The sequence below is a fragment of the Myotis lucifugus genome, unplaced genomic scaffold (genome assembly GCF_000147115.1).
Source record: "Myotis lucifugus unplaced genomic scaffold, Myoluc2.0 scaffold_244, whole genome shotgun sequence".
Taxonomy (NCBI): Eukaryota; Metazoa; Chordata; class Mammalia; order Chiroptera; family Vespertilionidae; genus Myotis; species Myotis lucifugus.
In genome coordinates this window covers 1,731,964-1,741,725 of record NW_005871292.1, presented here as the reverse complement: position 1 = coordinate 1,741,725, position 9,762 = coordinate 1,731,964, and the positions used below count along the sequence as shown (strand labels likewise).

Here is a 9,762-nt window from a genome sequence, read left to right as displayed (position 1 = left end):
ATGCCCCGGGGGCCAAACCACGAGATGGGAATGGAGGGAGGCGGAGAAAACTTCGGAAGTAGAATTCCAACTTTTCCTGGGCCTGATTCCCTGGGCTTCCCAAGAGGGGCAGAGCGTCCCCTTTCAGGAACCTCGCTTAGTTTTTTAAGTCAATGCAGTATGTGGAAGTCATGGCACTGGCCAGGTAGGCAGTTGGATAGAGCGTCGTCCCCATACCCTCTGATCCCGTCAGGGCACAAACAAGAGTCAACCAAGAATATATAAATAACTGGAACCACAAACCGGTGTTATTTCCCCCTCTTTCTCCTATCCTCTCTCTCAAATCAGTCAATCAGTAAATTTTAAAAAAGTAAGTGAAAGACACAAGAGCACCTCGTCCACCGGACTCACTCGTCCCGCCTCGCAGGGTGTATCCAGGCGGGTCCATCGCCAGCCCGGGAGAGGGGAGAGAAGGAACAGGTGCGCGCAGGGATCCTGCCCGCTCAACAGGTGAGTCACCCCAGCTGAGTCTCTGTTCTCGTGAGTCACACTCCGCTCGGCTGGGCACGAGCAGAAGACAGGATCCCAGGTCTGTAGGCGCGCTCCCGGCGGGCGGTAACTTGGTTCCGACCCTACGGGCCAGCGCGCACCTGGGCCAGCCCACTTCCGGGCAGGGAGGTGGAGGAGCCCCTTCCACCGCCCACCCCCTTGCCCAACCCTCTCTTCTCACTCTGTGTACCTGGGCCGATCCATTCCCCAGAGCGCACAGGGGGTGGAGTGACTAGGAGAAACACAGTGAGTCAAGCAAGTGTCTCCCCGAAAAGCTGGAAGTGTTCTTCATCCACGCCGTTTCCGCTCATTGAAACCCTAGAACCGGGCAGGGTGGCCTGGGAATAGGGACAAAGATCGGAACTGGGAAGAGGAGGAGCATGTACCCCTCCCAGCCTTGGTGCGCGCCGCGCCCCCTACCCTCCGGGTACCCAGCAGGGGACGCGCGGACCGGACGTGCCCAGACGGCCGCGATGGCGCCAGGGGCAGGCGGCCGGAGCTGGGTGCTGGGCTCCTACCCGGGCACTCCGGGTTGGGGCGCGGTCGTCTTTATGTGGCTCTTTCTTGGCACTTTGTGCACAGGTACGGAGAGCGGGGCCCCTGGTGCCGCGGAAGGGCGGGAGGGCATTATAGAAACGGGATGAATGAAGTTCTGCACCTCCGAGGAGGCAGGAGAGCTGGGGGAGGGGAATCGGGAAGACCAGGACCTTCCGATCCCAGGGTCTCCGAGATCCCTGGTGTACGGTGTGAGGGGAATTCCGATTCGCGTTGGAAGCGGTCCCCCGCCCTTGTTCGGGGATAGCAGGAAGTGAAACTCCGGGACCGAAAACCCTGGAGCGCAAGGAGAATGGAACTCTGTGAGGGCAGGGGCGAAGGGACCACCCGATCAGCGGGAAAGGCCGGGAAGGAGACGTGAGCACACGCGGACATTTCTACGTCCTGGGGCAATGGGGAGCCGGCACTCGAGACCAAGAAACAGTGCCCAGGCTTCTGGTGGGTGTCCCTCAGGCTCGAAGTATCTGTGCGTAAGGGTCTGGTAGGATGGACTTCTAGAAGGACTTGGTTTGAAACCATCTTCTGCTGGCAAGTTTTCGCTGGATCGGATGTTTGTTTGGGTGGGGACGTGGGGGGCGGATTTTATCTTTCTGCAAGCACTTTGGGCATATTTATTTGAAATGGCTTTGGGTAGGGTGAGATGGGAGGCTGATGGAGACATTGTTGAGCTTTACCTACTCCATGACAAAGCAGTTCAGACAACTCCAAAATTAACCCTCCAGTCCACAAAAGTTGGGGTAATTTGGACCAATGGTTTTGAAGTGGGGCCTCCAGCACTTCAGCACTTGCCTGTATGGGCCACAGAGAGGAGCCCTTTCTGTGAGAGATTGGGCAAGGGAAGAGGGGGCTGGGGTGGTTCAGAGGACACACTCTGGGAAGAGAGGTGGCAGGATGTTCCAAGAAATCTGGCCATCTGACCTTGCACCTGTCACTTCAGCCCCACGGGTCTATAAAATGGGCATGATTATCAGAGCTGCCCCACCAGTCCTGAGGATTAAGGAACAGTGTATGCCAGGCTCTCTATAAAACCATACACTTGTAAGTGTCGAGTTGGTGACAAAGGTTGTTGCTTATTTCTGCTGAAGCACATTCCAGCGTTCGTAGTGGTCCCTACTGACTCTCCTCTCGCCCTCAGCTCCTGCCAGTGCCATCCAAGTGACTGTGTCAGACCCCTACCACGTGGTGATCCTCTTCCAGCCCGTGACCCTGCCCTGCACCTACCAGTTGACCACGACCCCCACAGCACCCATCGTGATCTGGAAGTACAAGTCTTTCTGCCGGGACCGCATTGCTGATGCCTTTTCTCCAGCCAGTGTTGACAACCAGCTCAATGCCCAGCTGGCAGCTGGTAACCCGGGCTACAACCCCTATGTGGAGTGTCAGGACAGTGTGCGCACTGTCAGGGTTGTAGCCACTAAGCAGGGCAATGCTGTGACCCTGGGCGACTACTACCAGGGCCGGAGGATCACCATAACAGGAAGTATGTTGGGTGGGGCAAGGGAGAAGGCAGGGGATGGGGCTGGGGACGGCTTGCGCAGGCTCCCTTGTGTGCAACCTGGAGTCCCCACCTGGAAGCTCGTTAGCACCAGTGTCTGAAATGACTGACAAAGGGAGGACCCTTCCTTCTATCCATCCATCCATTCCTTTATTTAACAGCAAAGACTTAAGGAGCACCTAACAGACACCAGGTGTTGTTTGGTGCCTTGGAAATACAGCAGTAAAGAAAATTATTAAATTCTTTCCCTTGTGGAGCTCGCAATCCAGTGAGGGAGACAAGATAAATACCACACATACTCTCAAGTGCTTGGAAATAAAGACGAGTGGGTAATGGAGAGAGAGGCAGGGTTCTATAATACTAATGTAATAGTAAGTAAAATTTCTGTAAGTAACGACTTAAAAGGACCTCCTATGTGCCAGGCTGTAATTCCAGGCTTGTGGGGATTAACTCATTTAGACTCCACAATTGTGTGAGTAGATTCTGCTACTGTCATTTTACAGAGGCCCAGAGAGGCAGCATGACTTGTACAGGGTCACAGAGCTGATAACAGCTGGGATTCTAAGTCAGCCTCTTTGGGTCTAGTCTCTAAGCTGGTAACTCCTTTGCTTGACCAGGGTGGGGTGAGAGATTTTAATGGAGAAGGTCTATGACTTGCCAGCGCATTACATTATTCTCCCACTGAGTCCTTACGTCCACATTTCCCACTCGAAAACCGAGGCACAGAGAGGTTAAGTAGCTCATCTAAGCACACAGAGCTAGAGCTGGGATTTTAACCCAGGCAGCCCTGGGAGCCCTGTTCCGTGACCTTAATTCTGCCTAATGATGGGAAGTGCCTGTTAGGACTAAGTAAGGGGTGGAGGGGAAGTTGTTCGTTCATTCATCTGTTCAGATAGTATTTATCGAGCATTTACCAAGTACTAGGCACGGGGGATGGGGTGGTGATCAGGACATCTGATAGCCCTGCCCTCAAGGAGGTGACGGGCTAGTGGGGTGAGGTAGATAGTAAACATCAGATAAAGAGTAAGAGAATATTAGAGAGTATAAGTGTTACAATAAAACAGACCTGGTGTTGTGCTGTATGGAGTGACTCGAGTGCACACCTTAAGAACTACACAAATGTAGTTTGAGGAGGGACTGGGACTGGGTCCTAAAGAATCTAGAAAGCAGCTCTAGCCGGTTTGGCTCAGTGGATAGAGCGTCGGCCTGCGAACTGAAAGGTCCCAGGTTTGATTCTGGTCAAGGGCACATGCCGGGGTTGTGGGCTCAATCCCCAGTGAGGGGTCTGCAGGAGGCAGCCGATCAATGATTCTCTCTCATCATTGATGTTTCCTCTTCCTTCCTCTCTGAAATCAATAGAAGGCAGAGAGGAAGGTGATGGGAAGCAGTGGGTGAGGAGTGAAGGCTCACCCATTTAATGGACTTATCCTTTTACTGTCTTAAAACAAGATTAAAGTTTTAGTCTTGGGCATGGGGGCTGAGGAGTGAAGGGAGTGTCCCTTTGCAGACCCCAAGAGACCAGGGCCAGGGCACACTCCTCCCCTCGCTCTGTAGACCATGGATGAAAGGCAAGGTTCCAGTACTGAGCCTGTCAGTCCTGTTTCTAGGAGAGACCAGATCTGCTTGCCCTGAATTTCCATGGGCAGTTCAGCCCAAAGCATCCTGCTGTTCTTGAGGACAAAGGGCTTCTTGGGGGTTAACCTGTCCTGTACCTTTCCCGCTCCCGCCAGGACCAGGTGGGACAGCCTGGCTGGCTGGAATCATGCCCGTGCTGAGTCCAAAGCTCCAGAGTGGCCCTCAGGCTCCAGCTGGGGCAGATTCTTCATACCCTGGAGGCCTCACAGGCCCAGGTCTTTCAAGCGGCCTTGATCCGGCCCATGTTTGATGTAGGCTGTGGGCATCCATTGTATCTACGTCCTCTCAGGAAACCCAGTAGCCATAGGAGCTTCCTCCATTTCAGCCTTGAAAGTAGAGAAAAGTTGACTTTCCTGTGGTGTCCCAAGGGTCACCAGCATCAGGTCTTAAGTGAAAGTGGTTCGGGGCAAACTGTAATGTTAGTTCACCCTCAGAGTCTCTCAGCTCAGTGGGCCCCCACCGCCTTCCATTCTTCCCTGCTGTGGGTGATGTGGGTGCCTGGATAGGAGCTCTGTTTCTACCTCAGGCTGCTTGGGGTCCATGTGTCACCCTCCCACTCAGTAACATGACCAGAGAGCCCATGGGGCCCCCGAGATTGTAAGGGCCCTCTGTTGTGTGCTGATACGGAACCAGAGGCTCAGAGGTGTGGAGGAGGCCCAGCTTCTGTTTCCAGCTGGATACCAGTGTCTTCTCCCTGTACCTAAAACACTTGGAGCAATGCCCAGCCCCGTGTGTCAGGACCAGACATAATACAGGGAACAGGGCGCGCCTGGCAGGAAGGAGGTGGGCCCAGGCCTTAGAATTGATCAAAAGAAGCTGTGAATCCATATTTTTCATGGGTTTTAGAAACATCATGCAAGCCAAACAAAACACGTCAAGGCCCGGGTGTGAGCTACAGGAGCCCAGATTTCATCTCCTGGCCCATAAGCTTTTGCTATGGCATGGGGTTCCTGTCCACCTCTTCAGTGTTGGGCAGGGACCTGTCCTGGAGCTCTGGTTTGGAGAGGTGTAGTCAGAGTCTGGTTTGAAAGATAGGCTGGGAAAATGATGGTGTTCTGGAGAGTCCAGAGCGTTTGGGAGAATAGTTAAGAGTTTTATGAGGATTCAGTGAAAGAATATGTGCAAAGGAACCCAGCACATAGCAGAAACTCCGTAATTGGTGGCCAGATACCTGACCATGGAGGGGTGCTGTGTCCCCCACTCCTTCATGTCTGCTGCGAAGGTCACCCTCCTTAAACTTGCACAACCCCCTCCTCCACACTGGCACTTTCTGTCTTCCCTGATTGTTTTTCTCTGTATTGCTTGCCACCATTTGACATGCCATATATTTAACCTTTTTTATTTGTCTCTCCCAGTTAAGGACTGCTATAAGGGCAGGGGTTTATATCTGTGGTCCATAGCAGAGGTTCTCAAATTGTTAGTTTTAGGGCCTCTACTCTTTTTTTGTTGTTAATCCTCATCTGAGCATATTTTTCCTTTGATTTTAGAGAGAGTGGAAGGGAAGGGGGGAGAGAGAAACATCAATGTGAGATAGACACATTGGTTGCCTCTCGCATGCGCCCTGATTGGGGGAGGGGGGAGATCAAGCTGCAACCGAGGTATGTGCCCTTGACCCGAATCAAACCTGGGACCCTTCAGTCTGAGGGCTGACACTCTATCCACTGAGCCAAACTGGCTAGGGCTAGGGCCTCTACATTCTTAATTACTGAGATCCTCAAAGAATTTTGTTTTTATAGCTAGCAAACTGAGAGAAGTTTAAAAAATATTTAAGCTGACAGTGATAAACTCTTCATAAGTTAATATGGATAACATACTTTAATGAAAATACTACCATATTTTCCAAAACAAAATAAGAAACTTTAATGAAAATTGCATCGTTGCTTTATAATTTTGCTCATCTCCTTGAAGTCTGGCTGAGTAGAAATTGTGATAGCGTGTGTCATGTAGCCTCTGGAATACTCCACAGTACATTCAGAGATTAAGTGAAAAAGGCAAATAACATCTTAGTATTATTATGCAAGTAATTTTGATCTCTGGGATCCTCTGAAAAGGCCTTGGGGAACCCCAGGAGCCACAGATCACACTTTGAGAACTGTTGCTGTCGAGTATACCACATGCCTCAGATACTGCCTGGAACATAGGATGCTTTCAGTAATTATGTGAAATGTTGAATGTATTAAGGGCATATTTGAATAAAACCAGGTGCCTAGACTCCTGGAACAGACTACAAAAGCTAAGGGAGGTCGACGCTAGGAGGGAAGGGGTTCATTTCCCAGTCCCCCTGTGTCAGGCACCCGGGACTCAACGGTGACTGAGACCAGGGTCTGCTTGTGTGGAGTTCAGATTCTGGGTGGGATCAGGAGTGCTCAGCCTCTAAGCTAGCTGATACAGTGTAGCAGTGGGGCGGGGGAGCTGTGCCAGTGGAATGGAACCCGCCCTGCCAGGGTCTGAGAACACAGTGCCGGGCAGAAGAACTAGCACAGGTGCAAGCAGAGGCAGGTGTGGGCCAGCATGCTGGGCCCAGTGAGGAGGCCAGAGTGTCCAGAGTAGTGAGTGAAGGAGATTGGTGGGGGTGAGGCTGGTGTGTCCGGTAGCGAGATCATACCAAGGGCCTGTGGGCCAGGGAAGGGCTTTTGGAGTGGTGGAGGTAGACATATCGAAAGGAGGGTTTGTCTATGGATGTGAGCTCTTCTTTCCAAAGGAGGAAGGCTCCGGTTCTTTTTCATTTCTTTGGCAAGTGGCTGATGCCCTGGTGAGTGCCAGGTGCTGCAGACTGGGGCACACACAGTTACTGCCCTCGACTGTCTTGGAGAAGGGCAGCGGGTACGTGGGGCAATGTGGTAGGCAAGTCATCGGAGGCCCGAGTGCCAGAGCTTTTGGGAAGAAACTGGCTGGTGGCTGTGGCGTGTTCCTGTTGCCAGCTGGGTCCCACCTGCCCCACGCTGGTGCATACCTGAAGGGATTTAACTAATTAGGGCCTGGAGCATAGAGAGGAAACGGGAAATGCTGACGGACTTTCATTACTGGTGTAATTAACAGGCTCCTTGCCCTGAGCAGCTTCGTACCTGAGCGTCCCCAAGCCCTGGGCCTGACCTGGATTGTGGGGGCTGACGGGTGGATGGATTAGGGAACTGGGACGGTCCAGGTCTTTCTCCCTCACATACACACACCCCGTTTTTTTCTCATGCCTCCACGAATTCTGATTCCTAGAATCTGAGCTACTTACCTCTGCTCCCTTAGCCTGGGCCCACGCCCTGGGCCTACATCAGGCTCCCTGGTAGTTCACAGTGGGGGCAGTAACTTTTGCTGTGAGAGGTACAGAGAATGGCTGTTAATTCTGAATTGCTGGCTCTGGAGTCAAGGCCACTGATGAGCTGGACAACTTTGGGTGGATCAGGTCATCTCATCTATGAACCGGGAAGGGTAACACTGCCCACCTCACAGATTTCTTGAATACCCCATGTCAAGTGTTTAATGCAAAGCCTAAGAGGAAGCACTGCCTGGTCTGAATTGTCTCATAGCCACTCGCGCACCTGCAGCCCCATTCCCTGATGTCTCCATGGTGGGAGGCTCCGGCCTCCCCACAGTGGCTTCACACTCTCCTCCTGGTACAGATGCTGACCTGACCTTTGACCAGACGGCTTGGGGGGACAGTGGTGTGTATTACTGCTCTGTGGTCTCGGCCCAGGACCTCCAGGGGAACAACGAGGCCTACGCAGAGCTCATCGTCCTGGGTGAGTGGGCTGGGCCCTGAGGGCCTGGGAAGGGGATGGGAGGGGGGCCTCTTCTCCCATTTCTGCATGTCTCCCTCTGTCCTCCAGCTCACTCTCTGGGCTCTGTCGCCTGCTTTGCTCTCCCCACATGGCACCATCAGTCACTTGGGCTTACCTGTGCCTTGCACCCTAGGCAGAGACTCCCTCCCCCCACATTTCAAGTAAGCCACAGCCAAACTAAGAGTGGAAGGAATGGGGGACCAGATCTCTTCTTGTCTCATTTTTAAAAAATACAGAAATGGTCAGAGTTGGTTGGCAGTGAGTGAGGAGGGTTGATGGTATGTGTAATTGAGAAGGGAGCTGGACCAACCTCTGTCACATCTGCAGGGCCATGTCTGACCCCAGAGGCCCTTGCCAGAGCACAGGAACCTTGCCCTCTGCCTGCTGGGATGGCGTTTTGTGGCTTATTCAGTGAGTGCTTCCCTCAGGCCAGGCCCTCCAAATGCCCAGGTGCAGGGTGGGTAGCCACCAGCAGCCCTGTCTGGCCATGAGGCCCCTTTACGTGTGTGGAAGGGATGTTGCCGTTAGCCAGATGCTTTGTTCTCAGCCAACACATATAGTCTCGTGTGACGTCTATATGTGAAATGCTGCCGGGCTACACACTGCCATCAGATGCATGATACAAGGAAACATGTGTGAATGAGCACACATGCTGAGGGAGCATGCTGCAGGGGCTCAGACCATGTGACAGTTCACTCGTGGGTGACAATGCATGCACCAGTGACCAGAGAACCTCTGCTTGTCCTTGGTAAAATGTACAGTCTGCATTAGCAGTTCTCAAAATGCGGTCTCGGGACCTACTTATGCTCTGAAAAATTATTGAGGATCTCAAAAGAGTTTTTGTTTATGTTTCTGTGGGTTATATCTATAGTTGGTTAACATTGTAGAGATTGAAACTGGAAAATTTTTAAAGCAAGATATACAAGGACATAATCCATTACCATCAAAGTGATGATGTTGTGTCATCACATGTCACAATGACAGCAAAAAATGGCTTAGTGTTATGAAAATCAGTTTGGCTTTGGGGACAGGACCACACTTTGAGAATTGCTGGTTTGGATGGTGGAAAACCCCTCATGGGGCATGTGGCATGGAGTGTGTGAGCTCTGGGTAGAGGCTGGCGGAGAGCTGGGTGTATAGATGCCCCTGCGATATGCTCGTGGGCACACGTCACTGATGGCACCTGAGGGAAGGCACTAGCTGGGCCATGAGACTTGCAGATGGGACAGAATGCATGGACCGAGATGGGACCCTCATGGACTAAAGAACCAGGGCCACACTAACTTTTAGGGCTGTAGGCACTTTTGCCTTCATGGGAAGGCATTAAAAAAAAAAGATATATATATATATATATATATATATATATATATATTTATGATTACCTTGCTATAAAAACCATTTGCTATATATTTGGTATTATTATATTTTTTCTTCAGATTTAAAAATAAAAATATTTTCAAGGCCCCTAGGACACTGCCTATTATGCCTGATGGACCAGGACTGTCCTTATCACATGGGATGGGTTCAACCTTTTGGGGCAATAGGACCCATGTGTGTGGAAAAGACGAAGTGCTCAAATTCAGGTCACACCTTCAGAACCTATGGGAAATGTACTGGGACCCTTTTGGGCAACAGAATCCCCTGAGGCATGAGAGAGGGTAAATTATGTGATGGAAGCCTTCTGGAAAACAGCACCCATGTGGGTGGGGGGGCGGGTGAGGGCAGGAACCAAGTGCTATGACCCTCCTAGGCCACCAACCTATCTGATGCTTCCAG

At 51.8% G+C, this 9,762-nt stretch overlaps 1 protein-coding gene across 1 annotated transcript in view; it reads left to right on the top strand.

Annotated features, from left to right (window-relative positions):
- The first annotated feature begins 905 nt into the window (after nt 1–905).
- LSR (lipolysis stimulated lipoprotein receptor) overlaps nt 906–9,762 on the top strand; it is a 14,263-nt gene continuing 5,406 nt past the window's right edge. Inside the window, exons 1-3 of the mRNA XM_014464216.2 lie at nt 906–1,110; nt 2,219–2,563; nt 7,828–7,947. Coding sequence (XP_014319702.1) covers nt 909–1,110; nt 2,219–2,563; nt 7,828–7,947 — 667 coding nt within the window. The 5' untranslated portion in view covers nt 906–908. The remainder of the gene's footprint in view (nt 1,111–2,218; nt 2,564–7,827; nt 7,948–9,762) is intronic.